Here is a 17,798-nt window from a genome sequence, read left to right on the forward strand (position 1 = left end):
TTCTGTAAGAGAAGATACAGAGGTGAAAGTGTCAAGATTGTACCAAGCAGATTTACCACTAGGTAATTGGGCACCTCCAAAGAACAGTGACATCTAAAGGGCACAACTCAGCAACAGAGAACATGTTTAAATGCGTTAGAGAACCTGGTGGTCTCCAAACTCCCATCAGCCAAGGCTAGTATAGCTAATGATCAGGGATGGTAGGAGTTGTGATCCAGACCAGCAAGGCGGGGCAGGCCGCAGGTCCCCTAGCCCTAGTTTAAGGCCACTCTTTATATTACTACTACGTAGTGTCAATTTCCTAGCGCCTGATCAGAGATCCTTCCGCCTGTCCTGGTGTTTGTTTTGGAAACGCGAACTTTTATGATATGCCTCATCGCCAGCCATTCACATGAGCCCAGGAACTGAAGTGAAACGCAGTCAGAGATCTTGCGCGCCGACCTTCCTTGGCCACTTTCACCTTAGGCCTAAACCTCCCTCGCGGGGTCCGGCGCTTGCCGCCGACCCATTCCCATTGTGCGGTTCCCCTGGCTTCTTGCATGCCAGGCTTGCTCATTCAGCCGTCCGCCGATAGAGGCTGCTTTACGGTACACCCGGCAGAACCTAGGAGGAAGGAGGGCGAGAGTAGCAGGAAGCAGCCGCAGCCGCCCTCCTCCCGGTCGCTGCGCTGGGGAAAGACTCGCCGCCTGCCAGAATCGGGACGGGAGGGAAGGGGCCACCGGCGGAGCTGCTCCTGCGGCGGCTGCTCCCTCTGGGCCAACCCCGCCTCGGCGGCTGCAGGCGGCCAGGATGATGCCCCCGACGGCGGGCGAGTCGCCGCACCAGCTGCTAGGCCGGCTGCGCTTCCTGAGCGAGGCGATCGGGTGCCTGACGCGCGCGGAGCCGCTGCCCGCCGCCTTGTGCTACGTGCCCCGCGAGGTGCAGTATAAGATCTGCAAGGACCCCAGCGCCCCCGGGCCCGCCTCGGCCTCCGGCCGGACCCTGCTGTCGGTATGGGAGAACCCCAGCAAGGCCGGCGCCGGCTCCGGGTCGGGCGGCAGGAAGGGCCTGGGCAGGGGCACCATCGAGCTGCGCAAGGGCTCGTGCATCCGAGCCAGCGGCGAGGAATACTGCAACGGGCACGGGCTCTGGGTGAAGCTGACAAAGGTGAGTGTGGCAAGGTGTAGCCTCCGGCGGGGCCTGCAGCGCACGGGCACCCGCACCCGCTGAACGCGGAAGTTCGAGGAGGGTAAATTGCCAGGGCTCCAGCCTGCTAGCGCCACATTCCTCCGACCATGTAATGATTCCTGCTGTCCTTAATTCCTGGTGTGAACTGGCAACCCAGCCAGGATGCTTTTTGAAGAGGATGGAAATGCACTCTACCCATGTTCAGAGGCACTTGAGCCGTTATTACAATTTCAAATGTTTTGGGGTTGACACCCCCCCCAACTTACATAATTTGCATGCTAGAGCAAATGTAGATGTAGGCTTAAGACACATGTAACAGAGATAAACATAGGCATCTCATCCTCTCTTTCCCATTGCTTTTTGGGGCTGTGTCCTACATGTGCACTCAAGCATGGTGTCACAGGGCACAAGTATTCCTGTACACTGTTTACAGACATAGATTACTATCAGCTAGTTTTATGGTTCCTTGATACGAATTTAGCTGACAGAAGAGCCTTTCAGCTTTTCCTGGCCCATATGTTGTTTTTTTCCTGCCTTGGTTATCATTTTCCCTTTTAGTATTAGTGTGGCAATAAACTGGCTGCCACATTTTGCACTTGGGAAATAGCAACAGTAAGGAATATGCAAACAGCTGTAATACCAACAATGTTCCTTATCATAGTTGGGGAGATTTTTTTGATAACTGCATGGCCCTCAAAGGCTATTGCTAGTAAACCTCAGTAATTCCTATGCATGTATACCTGGGCATCCTCCTACAATCTTTTAGAATTCAGCAAATTTCTTATAATTATAATTGGAAGGACAGTTTAATACCGTTTTGTTGACAGTGCATGCATGTGCATTCTTTCAAGTGAGAAAGGGGACTGTTGTTGGTCTGTAGAGACTAGAAAAAGTAGTCATAGACACTCATTAGCACAGACTAAAGACATGCATTTTGGTTTTTAATCAATTAGTAGGAGCTGTGCATTTCTCTATGGATAATCAGTGTTCCTAACCATCTGTGTAAATCTCTTTGTATGATGTATGAGGATTTGATAAACTGTTTGGATTTCTTAGTTATCTCCAATGTCGTATTTTGTACTGGACATACGATTTCATATTCTTCCCTCATAGGAGCAGCTGGAGGAATTCAAGATTGGCTGTGATCTGGAGGAAGGCTGGGTACTCATGTGTAAGCATGCAGATGGTGGGGACAGGCTGGTGCCAGTGGAATCGATGGAGAGAATCCAGAGGCAGCAACAACTCTTTGGGGTGGATTATAAGCCTGTAATCAGGTACTGAAAACCATCTCTACATTTTGTTTGGATTGATTGGCTTTTGAGGAGGACCATTGGGGAAGGCACTCATTGTAAGCAAATACATGTTGTTGTTTAGTCGATTAGTCATGTCCGACTCTTCGTGACCCCATGGACCAGAGCACACCAGGCACTTCTGTCTTCCACTGCCTCCCGCAGTTTGGTCAAACTCATGCTGGTAGCTTCGAGAACACTGTCCAACCATCTCGTCCTCTGTCGTCCCCTTCTCCTTGTGCCCTCAATCTTATCCAACATAAGAGTTTTTTTCTGGGAGTCTTCTCTTCTCATGAGGTGGCCAAAGCAAATACATAATACTATCAATGAATGTGTGACTTTCAGAAATACCTATGGTTGCAAGCTAAATTAGTAGCTTCCAATCATTTTGCTAACGGAATCAACCAAGAGCATTTTGCCTACATTCAGTTCTTAGTTTCTAATAGAAATTTGTATCAGTACCAAAATTTCAAAGTTTTTTTTTTGGGGGGGGGAGTGGCATATGTTCTCAGGTGGTTCATCTCTTGTTTGCTTCTTTCCTGATGGCTGATTTCCTCCTCTGATCTATAGCTTGTGTGCCAAGGGGGAGAGAGGTTCTCTTCTTCTGGATTACGTTATTGCAGCCAATTGGGGATCAAATAAGCGGTGTAGTGACATTACAGTGGAAAACAGACAATCAGATTAGACTGTGGTGATGTAACGAAGCCAGTTCAGAGTGAAAGTAGGAAGTGTTGCCCTCACTTTGAATGTCTTTTGGGGGAACAAGGAGTACAGCTACTGCACTGCAAACACTGTCACTCCTGTCTATAGCTCCCAAAGTTGTAAAAAAGGGATATTCACAACTGTGTCAAAAATGTATGCAAACACACACAAACACACACATCACGTGGCTCAAACCTTATCAGTAAGTCTAAGATGTGTTAAGTTCTGTGTGTCCATTTTGTTGTTTTATCTAATAAATGTAAGGTTTTTCATTTTAATAGCAGCAAAAATTATTATTACTATAAGCATTATAAATTAGATCCTCTGTAGCATTAAACAAAGGGCTATATATCAACCCTTTGAATTATTCTCAGATACTTATCCCTTGTTTTAGTAGCTAATAATGCAGTTAGAACTTTTCCGATTTCTGTTTGCTTACACAGAAGTTTATAGTTGTTAATTCTGCCTTTTTCCTTTTTCCCTTTTCCAGATGGGAGCAGGTGGTGGATTTAACATATTCCCTCCGTCTTGGGGCAAAGCCAAAAATCATGGAGCCAGATGCAGCTGCGGTAGAGAGACTCCGGTAAAGGGCATGCAACCTCCTTTACAGCAATAAGAAAACGTGGGGCAGCCAATGCACTTAATTTGAAAGTGGTAACTGGGCCTGCGGCACTGGACGTTTCTACATATTATCCAGGCTTTGTACGCCTGAGGACTTAATTCTATTGGGAGTAGTGCTTGTGCAGAAGTGGGAGTAAAAATAATATCCTGGAGGATATAATTGGGTAGTGGAGAGTATGATCGGGGATGTAAATTTCTGTAAACGCAGCTCTCTCTCTCATCCTGTACTATTAACACCAATTATTGCCATTTTAGATTTGTACCTCCCACATGGAGCTATGAATGTGATGAGGACTTGGTGCATTTCCTCTATGACCACATTGGCAAGGAAGATGAGAATCTGGGCAGCATCAAGCAATATGTGGACAGCATTGATGTGTCCTCCTACACGGTAAAGTGTCTCTATCAACCAGGCTCCTTTGCATAGAGACCTTGCCTTCATGCATACTGTCCCTTGTTGCCTCAGCATCCTAACCACTAGGCCATCATTTGCTAATATTAAAGGGTTTGCAAAGGCAGATATCGGGGACAGGGCTTCCCAGAGGGACGATGAGGGTGATGAGGGGGACAGAGAGTCAGAGGAGGAAGGAGTAGTTTTGCTTCCTTCTCAGCTGTTTGAAGACAGTCGCCCGCAACCCCTTCTCCTCAGCCAGAGAAGAGGAGGCTGGAGAGAGGCCAAGTCGCTGATAAGCGGACCCTAGCAACAACATAGGGGAGGGATGATTCATCAGAGGAAAAGGTAGGAGGCCAGCCAGAATCTCCCCATTCCCATAGGTTAACGAGGGTCAGGGAAAGGTGTCAATCAAGGAAGTGGAAGGCGAGGTTCTGGCGTGCTTCCTGTTGGCGCCGAAATCAAAGCCCAGATGCCTCAACATCTTGAAAGAGACAGTAGCCCATGGGAGCTGCTCTGAGTACAGTGGTGCCCCGCAAGACGAATGCCTCGCAAGACGGAAAACTCGCTAGACGAAAGAGTTTTCCGTTTTGGAGGTGCTTCACAAAACGAATTTCCTATGGGCTTGCTTCGCAAGACGACAATGTCTTGCGAGTTCCTGCTGGTTTTTTCCCCTCCCCCCTTTTTCTAAGCCGCTAAGACGCTTATCAGCTGATCCGATCAGCAGATAAGCCGCTAAAAGCCGCTAATAGCGCTAATCCGCTAATCCGTCAATGGGCTTGCTTTGCAAGACGAAAAAACCGCTAGACGAAGAGAAGCACAGAACGGATTCTTTTCGTCTTGCGAGGCACCACTGTACAATGATGGTGTTTAATAAATCTGCTTGTAAACTGACAACATCTACTTGCTGCTTATTAAGTCTGGGAGCCAGCCAGATTGTGACAACAGATAACTTCTGGTTGATATCTATAACCTTAGGGTGAACTGAGTTAAGAATTTGTTAGATCAGGATAACTTATTTGTGTAAACAGACTCTGGGTGTCTCTTTGCTGGTAATGAAGAGATTTTGCTGTCTGAGGCAAAGGATAAAATGATACTCCCTTCCAATGCTATGTACAACTAGACTGGCGGTTGAATCTTATTTTAACACTGGGGACAGGCCAGCCACACTTGGGGGCAGCAGGTTAGCTTTGGGGTACAGGGTAGACCATGTGGCACACAGCTCTGTCCTCCAAAATCTTGCCACTCTCCAGAATCTGCTGTCCAAGGCGACTGCCTTATTCTGCCTAATGGTAGGGCTCTACCCATGAAATGAACTTCACCGGCCCCTGGAATGGGTTATTAGACAGTTGTTCTCTTGGTTCCAGAAAATGAAATAAAATAATGTGTGAAATAATGTGTTTTACTTGATCAACTTTTATAGTTGTAGGAATATATACACTTCTGAATTCTGTGTTGTCTTGGCATAGGTCTGCAAACTTTCAGATTAAGTTGGCCATCTGCTGATTTTAGTGGTCATCAAGTCTTTCTCTGAAATTTGATAACGCTTAACTACCCTGATCAGTGCTAGACACTCTACCGTTCTTCATAGGTCTGCAGGTTGCCTCTCCTAGGTGAATGGAGAGTGGTAAAAATCCAGGAAGCCTTGAGGGAGGAGGAAGATGTGTTCTGTTATTTTCAGGGATAGTAGGAAGGTGCAGCTGGATGCCTGAGTGTCTGGAACTAAAAGTTCCTGTCTGAGGTTCTAGAGTTGGCGTCCTCTTGGGAGGGATCTTGTGGGTTGCCTGAAAGCAAGCTATTACATGGATATTTCTAACTCCCCTCAGTCTGTCTTTGCTTCCCTCAGGAAGAATTCAATGTTTCATGCCTGACAGACAACCATGCAGACACCTACTGGGAGAGTGATGGGTCTCAGGGTCAGCACTGGGTCCGTCTCAACATGAAGAAAGGGACTATTATCAAGTGAGTTCCCTATCCTTTACTAGCCTATTCCTTATATGTGGGGACATCACTGGCAGACACTTCGCTGTCCTGGCCTAATCAGCCATTTCCTATAAGTACTATTGTAGTTAAACCCTGTTTCCTCTGCTCTCACTGAGTGTGAAAGCTGCATCAAGAGCAGCTGGGTCATGTTAATGCCCATGAAGGTTGGTCTTGTTCTGTGCTTGGGCTTCTTCCTGCCCAAAGAGGGAATCATGGAAAAGACTTCTAGTTAGGTGCTATGAGGCTTTAAGTTTGGTGCTGAAGATGAAACTGGCCTTTGACACTTGAGATGCATATTTTTGGGACCCACACTATTTTTGTGACTGTAAGTTGTTTTGAATTGTTTTTAGTGCTGTATTTTAAATGGTTGTTTCACACTCTGGGACCTCAGGGTGAAGGGTGGGTAGAAAATTAAACTAATACTGCTACTACTATTTTGTGCCTCCATCACAACAACAAAGGAATTATCTTTTCTCACGTATACCACTGTGATTCCACCACTGCCATGAAACTGAAAGTTGAGCAATTTCAGAATCGCCCTTTTGAGGTTTGCAGCAAAATATTTGTTTGAATTGGCCCTCTCCTTTCCATATGGCAGACAAAGGCATCCCCACCTTGGCTTTTCTGTTAAGTAAGATTTCTGTGATCACATAGGTTTGTGCAGAATATGGTACTAGTGATGTACAAAAACCACCCTTCTCGATTCAAAATGGCTGAGTCTTTCTGGCCCTTTTTGGTTCATTCCTGGGAAGGTTTAAGCTTTTCCTCCAAGCCACATAAAGGTCCAGCCTGGGGGAAGCTTCATAGCCAGTTCTGTCGCCTGCCAGCCCCCCCCCCCCGCTTTCCCCACATTTCTCAGCTCTTTGCCGTGAAGGTTTCTAAGCATATTTGGACCCTCCATTGTCCATAGGCGCTCTGGGAAGTAGTTTTAAAAGCCAGAAACTTGTCCTATATCTTATTGTTGTCTCACGTTTACCCTTTAATTCTCTCCCTCAGGAAGCTGTTCCTGACTGTGGACACAACAGATGAGAATTTCATGCCCAAGAGGGTGGCTGTGTATGGTGGCGAGGGGGATAACCTGAAGAAGCTGAGTGACGTGGGCATTGATGAGTGAGTCAGATGAGGGAGGCGGGGGGGGGGAGAGAATTTGCTTGTTGAGGAAAGCCAGGTGTGAAACTGAGCCTGAATCTGGCTCAGATTCTTTCTCTAGCCCAGACATAGGCAAACTCGGCCCTCCAGATGTTTTGGGACTACAATTCCCATCATCCCTGACCGCTGGTCCTGTTTGCTAGGGATATTGGGAGTTGTAGTCCCAAAACATCTGGAGGGCCAAGTATGCCTAGGCTATGCCTTTATGGCACCTTTGATTTTACCTCATGAGGCATGGAAAGGGGAAGAGAAGAAGTGAATGTGAAAGGGGTTCTGTTGTAATCAGATGGTGAAGAAAAGCAACAAAATACTAGACCTGAAGTGTTAGCGGCTAATGGACGTCGCTTTGTTTTTGAGCTTGTAGCCTATTGTATCCCGACGGGTTCAAGGAAGGAAAAATCTCATTATTATTATTATTAACTTTTTTTATTGGCTTGAGGCAAGTGCAGCTGCCCCTCCCCCCCCTGGCTATGCCCATGACACTCCCAGTTTATCTATCCTCTGCCATTAGTTCTCCCTCTGTCCATAGCAACTGATATATAAGTGTACACAGCCTTATAACCCCAAAGACACACAATCAGAGCCCAGTATATGACCTCAGAGATAAGTGAACATCAAGGAACATAGTTAATAGTCCAACCACCAACCCCAGTCAAACACTACAGCACCTGGGAAACTAACACATGTTTATACCAGTCCAGTAAAATGCAGTATGTACAAAATTCAAATGCGACTCAAGGCTATAAAGTACAAAGGGCAAAAACATAAAGCCACACACAGGGCAGACTGGAGGTCCACAGTAAAGTGCCAACCCCAAATGCAATACTTTTTAAAGTGTGGTAAATACTTATCTATGCAAGGGATGGGGAAACTGTGGCTCTCTAGTTGTCCTTCAGCAAGATCAGGGAAGATGGGAGATACAGTCTGGAAGGTCACAGACTCCCCATCTCTGCTCTATACTACGAGGAGACATTTCCTGGCATCTTTCATATTCCTGAGGTAATGCATAAACCTACCATTGGGTGCTACAGTGTCTCAGGGAGAAACATACAGTGTGGTTCACCCCAACCCACTGCCTTCGTGAGCATAAAAGTTCCCTGTGCTCCCTTCAAAAACTATCTGAAGGTGATTGATGGATCACTTTAGGGCACCCAGAAGGTTGGAAACAGATCCCAGGAGTTCTGGTTTCTGGCTCCCACATCCCCCTTGATGTAACTTCCCCTGAGCATGTAAGATTAAAGGATTTCTGTTTTGGAGGGGGGTGGTAAGCCTACCTTGTGCAAGAGGAAATAGATGTTTTTGTGTCTCCAGGAGCTACATCGGGGATGTGTGTGTGCTGGAAGACATGACTGCTCACTTGCCTGTCATTGAAATCCGCATTGTGGAATGCAGAGGTGTGTGGGTGTCAGTTTGGGGATGCGCCTACTAATCCCTGGGAGGTGGGGTGCCATGATCTCCCTGCTTTTCTCTAAATGCTGCACTTTAGAATTTCACTCCCTCTGTAGTTACGTACCCTGGCAGGTTCCATCTAGAGTCAGAGTACAATTAGGCAGAGGGTCTTCTCGGTAGTAGTGCCTGCCCTGTGGAATGCCCTCCCATCAGATGTCAAGGAAATAAAAAACTATCTGACTTTTAGAAAACATCTGAATGCAGCCCTGTTTAGGGAAGTTTTTAATGTTTGATGATTTATTGTATTTTTAATATTTTATTGGAAGCCGCCCAGAGTGGCTGGGGATAAATGATGATGATGATGATGATGATGATGATGATGATGATTATCCTTAGTGGTTCACTGCTTTGACAGCTGCCCTGGTGCTTCCCTTTTGGTGGATGCCTTTTTGTGATTATTTTATCTAGGAAAAACAGCAAAGGCACAATACATTTATTAATCTTTAAGCCACCACAGGTCTGCTGTTTTTGTGGCAAGTGATGAATAAAGCCCTGGAATTTCTCCAGTAGTCACCCCCCCCGCCAATTTGTGATAACCATGGGTCACTTAAAGTGACCCAAAGAGAGACCCTCATCCCTGCTCTTCCCCCCAGTATTTCTCTCCCGCCTCCTGGAGAAACTGTTCCCTATTTGACCGATGTGTCTTAAGCTGCTTTGTTCTTCCCTTTTAATACAGATGATGGGATAGATGTTCGGCTACGGGGAATAAAGATCAAATCTTCTCGGCAACGGGAACTGGGGCTCAATGCAGATATGTTTCAGCCAGCCAACCTGGTGAGGTATCCTCGCCTGGAGGGAAGAGACCCTGATGTGCTCTATCGGCGGGCTGTGATCATCCAGAGGTATGGAGCAGGGCAGGGCTGAGGAACATTGCCGTTGTTGTTGTCAGCATTTCTTTGTTTTGCAATATGAAATGCCTCAAAGAGCGAGAGCTCCCACAGTCATTGTGGTGGTAGTGGGCTGAGCATGTGCGTGTACATGCACTGTGGTACAGCACTAGGTGTCTGTGCTGTAAAACCCTATTGAATTTATTTATTGTTTCCTTTTGTTTTGTTTCACCTGTAGTTGTAAATCCTCACCTGCTTAATCAGCTCATCGGGTGAAATAGGGAGGGAAGCCAACAGAGATAGCAAGAAATGTAGGAGTAAATGTAGGGGTCAAATTTAACACGTCTGGTTACTCTGCCGCCATCTGCAATGGCAACGTTGGTATTTATTTATTGCGCTTTTGGTTTGGGCAGGTTTATCAAGATCTTGGATAGTGTTCTTCACCATCTTGTTCCAGCCTGGGACTACACACTTGGCACCTTCAGCCAACTCAAGGTGAGGCGAGGGACTTTCTGATTCCCAATTTCTGTGTTTTCTATCTTAGGGAAGTAAACCATTGCTTTGAATGGTCTACTTTATATTTGACTTTCTTTGGTAATATTTCATTCTGGATTGTTTTATTATCTGATCTTTTAAGGTAGGTTGTAAACTGCTTTGAGACTTTTCATTTCTTAAAAATATAAAGCAGTATAGAAATGAAATGGAAATAATAATTATCAAAAGATTTCCTACTGCGAAAGAGAGGTGCTAGAATAGTTTGCAGTGATGTTGGCAGTAGAGCCAGCTGGTTTGTAAAGTAGGAGAAGGACCGTGCAGGATATTCCTGACTTTGACCCAGCATTGCTTTGCCCGTGATAGCACATCAAACAGTTCCTGTTGCTGTCCAAAAGACGTACAGTGCTAATCACCCAGTGCCTCAAAGACTCAGAGACTAGCAAGCCCAACTTCATGCCACGGCTTTACATCAACCGTCGCCTGGCCATGGAGCATCGTGACAATCCTGCACTTGACCCCAGCTGCAAAAACACAGTCTTCACTCAGGTAAGGCCAGCTCACCCACTAGCAGGTACTCTGTGGCAAGAGGGATGGGGGGAGTCTTCTGCCTTTGCAACCTGCTACACGTGTTCCTCCTATTGTACTCCAGAAGTGCTTTTTCAGCCTATACCTTCAAAGCAAGATCCATCTCTGAGCATAAGCTCAGCAAACAGTTTTGCAGGGTGATGCAGCTTCTGTGTGGTTGGGAGTCCCACTCAGTGGCCTGGTTTACATGTCACACTAACCCAAACCCTGGCTTGGCATGACTACATGAGCATACAGGCTCAGGGAGAGGAGCTCACAGTTGCTTCACCCTCCCTAGCCATTTTGCTCATTTACTGTGCTGCACAATGCTAATGGGAGCCGTGTGTTTTTGGAGCCCTTCACTTTATAATATAAGAAGAAATTCAGCAGTGGCTGCTGGTGACGCACATGCACAATGTACCTCAGATAAAATGATAAAACTATTATTATTTCCTCTTTCACATGGGATTCAATAACTAACTTACCTGGTTCAAACCTTTCCCAGAACCAATTAGTTCACGCTTCTCTGAACTCTAATTTCAAGGTGTATGTTAGTTCAGATTTGCAGGAATTGTGTGTTTATGGTTCATTCTCATTTCTAAGGCATTGGGGTAACTGGAAATTGTAGTTCGTTGCTTGTTTACTGTTTGTTTTATCCTGTCTTTTCACCAATGAGCTCAAGCTGACATAAATGAGGTTATACCTTTTTATTCTTAATGTTGTGGGGTTAGTGACTTGCCCAAGTGTGTTAAATAAACTTCATGGCTGAGCAGGGTTTTGACTTGGGTTTCCTACATCCAACCCTAGCTATAGTAGCCACTTTGTCACACTAGCCTTTTAATTTGATGTGTGTCCTTTGCTACACATACTTTGGTGGTTGATAGGGATCTGCCTGACTGTGCAGTGTGAAAAAGAACTTCTTGTACATCTTTGGTGCATGTTGCCTATTGCCAGTCCTTGTGTAACAAATTCATCAAGACCTTCAGAGGACGCCTATTCCCGCTTTGCTATTTGTAAGCACATTGCCCAGGATTCTTCTCTTAATGCCTCTGCTGCATTGTCTGCTTTCCTAGGTATATGAAGGCCTAAAACCTTCTGACAAGTATGAGAAGGCCCTGGATTACAGGTGAGTTTTTTCATTCAGCAGCCACCTGTCTGTCTTCCGTGCCCCTTCCAGCTTGGTGTCTCTAGCCTAAGTACCTGAATGCCAAGCACCACAAAGTTTCAAGTAAAGTGAAAGCTGAATCCTTGGAAAGAAAACAGAGCCTTATTTTAATAAATGAGAGCTTACTCCAAATATTTGCAACACACCAGTTATTCAAGGACCTTAGTAGGTTCTGGGCCACACAGAAATATGGCACTATTACCATATTTCTTAAAAATATAAAGCAGTATAGAAATGAAATGGAAATAATAATAATAATATATCAAAAGATTTCCAACTGGGAAAGAGAGGCGCTAGAATAATTGCACTTTCACCAGCAATGCCGTGCCTCCTGCAGACCTCCACAGGCAGGTTTAAGTGACCATTTTTCATTCATCTCAGGTGGCCGCTGCGTTATGACCAGTGGTGGGAGTGTAAATTCATTGCTGAGGGCATCATTGATCAGGGTAAGTTTTGCACTTTGTGTAGTCCAAAATGGTAGCTAATAGAAATTTGATCTCTGACTGTTTCCACAGTTTGAAGCTGAAAATTTGGGTTTTCTTTTGAGTCAGTTGCGGAGATTGTTATTATTTGAACAGAGTTCTGGTTAGGAGCATAAACAATAAGGATGGTGATTTGTAGTACAGCAGTTCAGTGTTGAGAACTCTGCTGCTGCCTTTGAGTTGGCTGTTAAACCAAGACTAGAAGGCAATCAAAGTATTGGTTACAGCAGAAGAGTTCAACAGAGGCCTGAGCCCCGCTCCTCCAATGTGTCCACCAGGGAGAATGCCAGGTGTGAAGAGATTTTGGCAGGGAGGAAACATAGTTTCAAATATTTTTCTTGTGTCCGCTTAGGGTTTTCTGCATCCTACAGAAAATTGGATAGGCCTCAAGAGCGGGAGTGGGAAAATCTGAAATCCAGCTAATGTATTCAGGAACGCAAGCAGGTGGTGACAACATAGCAAAGCTGATCACACACTTCCATGCGCTCTCTCTCCCAGGTGGCGGTTTCCGAGACAGCATTGCTGATATGTCTGAGGAGCTGTGTCCTAGTTCAGCTGAGACACCAGTGCCGCTGCCTTTTTTCGTCCGCACGTCCAACCAGGTGCTTGCTCCCTGATGAAGCTAACCCTTTCCTCCTCTTAAGGATATTAGAGCAGCATGAGTCTCAAGAGACTGTCAACGTGAAGATTCGGGCAAGCTCTGGAGAAAGGAAAGTGCTTAGGAGGCAGTGCTCTCTGAGGGAGAATATGGACACCAAAGCACTATCCTTTGGTTCCAGCTTTTCCAGAATCCAACTTTTATTCCTTATGTATCCACCCTCTGCTTAGTCCTGGTCAGTGTGGAAATTTAGTGTGCCACTATTCCATGGGGAAATTACTGCAAAGAGACTGGATTGTACATGTGTTTTAACATTCATTTTTATGTCCCTATCAGGACATTTGAGCTGAACTGTCTGTTGTTTCAGGGCAGTGGTACCGGAGAGGCCCGAGACATGTATGTCCCCAACCCATCCTGCAAAGAGTTCACAAAATATGAGTGGATTGGGCAAATCATGGGAGCCGCCCTGCGTGGCAAGGAGTTCCTGGTGAGTATAGGATGAAGGCTGTATCTTTCTTTGATACTGGTGGTGGAAGCCAGACTTTCCTTCTCCACCTGGAGAGCCAGTGTGTTGTAGTGGTTAAGAGCGGTAGTCTCGTAATCTGGTGAACCGTGTTCGCTTCCCTGCTCCTCCACATGCAGCTGCTGGGTGACCTTGGGCTAGTCACGCTTCTCTGAAGTCTCTCAGCCCCACTCACTTCACAGAGTGTTTGTTGTGGGGGAAGAAAGGAAAGGAGAATGTTAGCCGCTTTGAGACGCCTTTGGGTAGTGATAAAGCGGGATATCAAATCCAAACTCTTCTTCTTCTTCCTAACTGTGCCAAATTGTTTTCTAATCATTCATAATCGCAAGCATTCTTTTAAAATCAGATCTGGGAACTGCCTTGTCTTCCTTCCTGAACATTTCCTTTGAGCATAGTGGGACACAAAAGACCACATCTGGAGGCAATGTGTTGCAGTGCTGCATCTCTCCTTCCTCTTATCTTTAAGGTCCTGGCCCTGCCTGGCTTTGTCTGGAAGCAACTGACAGGGGAGGAAGTGAGCTGGAGCAAGGACTTCCCTGCTGTTGACTCTGTGCTGGTGAGTCACCGGGACGTGTATCTAGGAGTCGCTATTGAAACATGGGGTGCAGATTTCTATTTAGGATTTGTCTGCATGGCCTATGGATTTGGATACTGGCATGGCAGAGCAGCTGGCTTCATTTTGTTTTCTAAAACTGCCAGTGGTGAGGTTGAAGGGGTATGTAAGTAAACTCCCTTCAACATTTCATGATGTTGAACACATAGTAATGGTCCACACACAAATACTGCAGCTTCCAACCATAACAGCTGCACAGTTTTAGACATAATGCATGCTTCCAGGTGATGGAAAGTGTTTGGCAATATCTTATAATAACTGTTTATTTATGGCTATGGGTTTTTTTTTTTATGAAATCCCTGTCTCCCACTTCCTTGCTTTCTTGGGCATAGGTGAGATTATCCCTTTCCTTGTTTTCAGGTGAAGCTTCTGGAGATGATGGAAGGAATGGACAAAGAGACCTTTGAGTTCAAGTTTGGGCATGAGCTGACGTACACCACTGTGCTGAGCGACCAGTGTATGGTGGAGCTTATTCCAGGTGGCACTCGCACTGTGGTGCACTATGAGGACCGCTTGGATTTCATCCGCCTGGTGCAGAAGGCACGGCTAAATGAGAGCAAGGAGCAGGTAATTCAGTATAGCATTCGGGCAATAGGATTTTGGTGCTGACTGGTGGTTCCTTGCCCCATCTCATCTGTCTCTTCTTTCCTGGCTCTCTCAGCTTGCGGCCATGCAGGCTGGACTTCTCAAGGTAGTGCCCCAGGCAGTATTGGATCTGCTCACTTGGCAGGAACTGGAGAAGAAGGTCTGTGGTGACCCTGAAGTTACTGTTGAGGCTCTAAAGAAGCTCAGTAAGTGTGGGAGACCTTGTACTCTTCATGGGTAACATACCGCATGATGTCATCATAAAACATGTGGCGACTCCACATTCAGCTACTGCACTGAGTGGAGATTCACAGTACAAATGCCATATCAGTGGGTTGTACAGTGGTACCTCGGGTTAAGAACTTAATTTGTTCTGGAGGTCTGTTCTTAACCTGAAACTGTTCTTAACCTGAGGTACCACTTTAGCTAATGGGGCCTCCCACTGCCGCTGTGCTGCCGCTGCACGATTTCTGTTCTCATCCTGAAGCAAAGTTCTTAACCTGAGGTACTATTTCTGGGTTAGCGGAGTTTGTAACCTGAAGCTTCTGTAACCTGAAGCGTCTGTAACCCGAGGTACCACTGTACTATGATTTTGAGCTAGCATATTCGCACCTCTTATCCATGTGCCTAGGTATATATTCCATTCTTCCTTAATGTGTTCTGCCCAAATAATGGGCATACCATCTTTCCTCCTCCCCTTCAGTTGGACCTTGGTTCTGTGCCAGCAATATTTTTTCCCGTAACCTGCACCATGTATCTGTTTTTCTTCTTCTCACAGCTCGCTTTGAGGATTTTGAACCATCAGATACTAGAATTCAGTATTTCTGGGAAGCCTTGAACAACTTTACTAACGGTAAGTAGATGTTAGCAAATGCACACTGTTGTGGAGTGATGATGTGAAGAAATCTGTGCTATGAATTGCAGGTTCAGTGAGTTTTGAGAGGCTCCTCCCACTGCGGCTCATAACCACTCCCAGAAAGTGGTTTTGTTTTTAAGAGACTTAACTTGGAGGGAGTCACCGCAATGTGGCAATGGGAGATGGGAATGGAGAAAAATAGCCCCAAACAGGCTATTACAGGCTATTACAACAGCTCCCCCGACTGAATGGTTCCCCCTGTTTAGGAGGGTCAGTTTCCACTCCCACCTCGAACATTGGCTGGCTCCCAGTCAAAGCTTGGGTCTTGTTTTCATTCCTACATGCATACTGGGCAAGCTTGTTGTGAATAATAACTTTTGGTGAGATCTCCCTGGGAGTTTCTGATGGTTGTGTACTCTTCCCCTCAGAGGATCGCAGTCGCTTCCTGAGGTTTGTTACTGGAAGAAGCCGACTTCCTGCTCGGATTTATATCTATCCTGACAAATTAGGGTGAGTGTTGTGGGAATAGACAGGTGGGGAGAGTGCTGTTGTGCTCAAGTTCTGCTTGCGGGCTTCCCATGGGCAGCTGGTTACCCAGTGTGAGAAAAGGATGCTGAACAAGATGGACCTTTGATCTGACGTGTAGGGCTCTCCTTATGTTCTGTTAATGTGCTTCATATTGCAGAGTGAGTGATGATGGATTGGCAGCCATTTTGTATTTCTGTTGTGTGGTAAAGCCTTCTCCACAGATCTCACTGATTTGTTATCTCTTCTCTCAAAGCTCTGAAACCACTGATGCACTTCCTGAATCTTCCACCTGCTCCAGCACACTTTTTTTGCCAAACTATGCTTCGTAAGTCTTGTTCTATAAATCTCTTGGGCAAGGGTGGTTGTGGCACAGACCTGGGAAAGGCAGCTGAAAGGTTTGGGGGGCTGTGACATGGGAAGAACATGAGTTCGAGGTGCCTAGAGTATCACCAAGTGACCAGGGACATGATATGCCCAGTTTTTAGTGCGGCAATGCAAAGCGGATTATGGTGGGGGAGATATGGGGAAGGGCTAAGAAGTAGGCTAATGTACTGGTAAGTGTGGCTGCCATTGAGAATAATATGCATGGAGATGGGAGTATCAGCAATGTGGGGTGTTAATTACAGAAGCATAGCATCTCGGGGAGTCAGAGATGAGTTTGGGATAACCAGAAAGTACGTGAAAATGTTGATGTGATTCTTCTTTTTCACTTATAGGGCCAAAGTCTGCGAGGAAAAGTTGCGTTATGCGGCTTATAACTGTGTGGCTATTGACACAGATGTGAGCCCATGGGAGGAGTGAGTCTATTTTGAGGTCTTGTTAACCATTTCTTCTGTGTTACATAGTTCCTACATGCAATAATCTCTTACTATCAAGATCCAGAAAGCATGTATGTGTATATATAATAAATTACCAAGTGTGAAGCTTGCAGATTATTGATAAACAGATACAATAAAACAGACAGCCTGCCCCCTTGGATTTTAGTGAGCCCAAAACAAAAAATGGGAATGGTGAAAAACTCTTCATTTCTGACACAAGTTGCCAGCAAGTGGACAATGGCATGTAGGATTCCAGAATTCAATAATTCTGGTTTCTTTCTCAGGAAAGATGTCAAACAGGAAATGCGGACAGTTGCAAAATATATTTGCTGTTAGTTAACATTTTAGAATATTCTTAATTCTCTTCTGAAACCTATACCTCTCCCTAGGCTGCAATTCCAAACCCACTTACTTGGAAGCAAATCCCATGGACCTGAGGTGATGTTTATAAGATTCCTCTGTCAATCTTTCTAGCCAAAGATAAACATGAGGGCCACAGCTTAATTATAAGTTCTAGAGGAGTATTGGGGTTTTTTGCAGCGAAAACAAGAATCTTACAGCACCATAATGACTAGCATAAGCTAGTGGACTACCATCCACTGCATCAGATGTGTGTAGTGTTATCATGAGCCTATAGGTTTAGATGCACATTGTTTGGGGAGGAGGGTTGTAATAAGGAAAGGAAAATAAAGTACAGTGATAATTATGTACTTAATACAGTACCGGTAATTTGAAAAACAGTTCTTGATGACATCCTGGTATTGATAAGCTAATTAGCACACATAATGTACTAAAAATCTATTCAATCGGGGGGTGGTGGTGGTGGTATATATTCAATCCACAAGCAATAGCACCATAAATTCTTAGTACTAAATTACACTGCCTCCTCATTACACACCAACATTGTTAATGACTTCATCCTCAGGTTACAGTTCAGGATCCTCCTCTTTGTAGTGATTTCCATGCCTGCTTCTGTGCAGAACTACAGTTCAA

General features: G+C 45.5%; 1 protein-coding gene across 1 annotated transcript; it reads left to right on the forward strand.

Annotated features, from left to right (window-relative positions):
• The first annotated feature begins 604 nt into the window (after positions 1 to 604).
• On the forward strand, positions 605 to 16,910 carry HECTD3 (HECT domain E3 ubiquitin protein ligase 3). Its single transcript, XM_081195671.1, has 21 exons — positions 605 to 1,146; positions 2,281 to 2,441; positions 3,649 to 3,741; positions 4,035 to 4,170; positions 6,017 to 6,132; positions 7,150 to 7,263; positions 8,614 to 8,696; positions 9,428 to 9,593; positions 9,992 to 10,073; positions 10,437 to 10,619; positions 11,711 to 11,763; positions 12,184 to 12,248; positions 12,783 to 12,886; positions 13,250 to 13,369; positions 13,872 to 13,961; positions 14,379 to 14,585; positions 14,680 to 14,809; positions 15,382 to 15,456; positions 15,888 to 15,969; positions 16,241 to 16,312; positions 16,704 to 16,910. Exons 1-21 carry the CDS (start codon positions 790 to 792, stop codon positions 16,786 to 16,788), a joined length of 2,574 nt encoding a protein of 857 aa, XP_081051797.1. The 5' UTR covers positions 605 to 789; the 3' UTR covers positions 16,789 to 16,910.
• Positions 16,911 to 17,798: the final 888 nt, after the last annotated feature.

Source organism: Podarcis bocagei, assembly GCF_964188305.1.
Source record: "Podarcis bocagei genome assembly, chromosome: 5".
NCBI classification, from domain to species: domain Eukaryota; kingdom Metazoa; phylum Chordata; class Lepidosauria; order Squamata; family Lacertidae; genus Podarcis; species Podarcis bocagei.

Coding starts and splice junctions, on each gene's coding strand:
- HECTD3 (XM_081195671.1), top strand. CDS start 790: ATGATGCCCCCGACGGCGGGCGAGTCGCCGCACCAGCTGCTAGGCCGG. Junction 7,264..8,613: donor AGTGACGTGGGCATTGATGA/GTGAGTCAGATG, acceptor TTGTGTCTCCAG/GAGCTACATCGGGGATGTGT. Junction 10,620..11,710: donor AAAACACAGTCTTCACTCAG/GTAAGGCCAGCT, acceptor CTGCTTTCCTAG/GTATATGAAGGCCTAAAACC.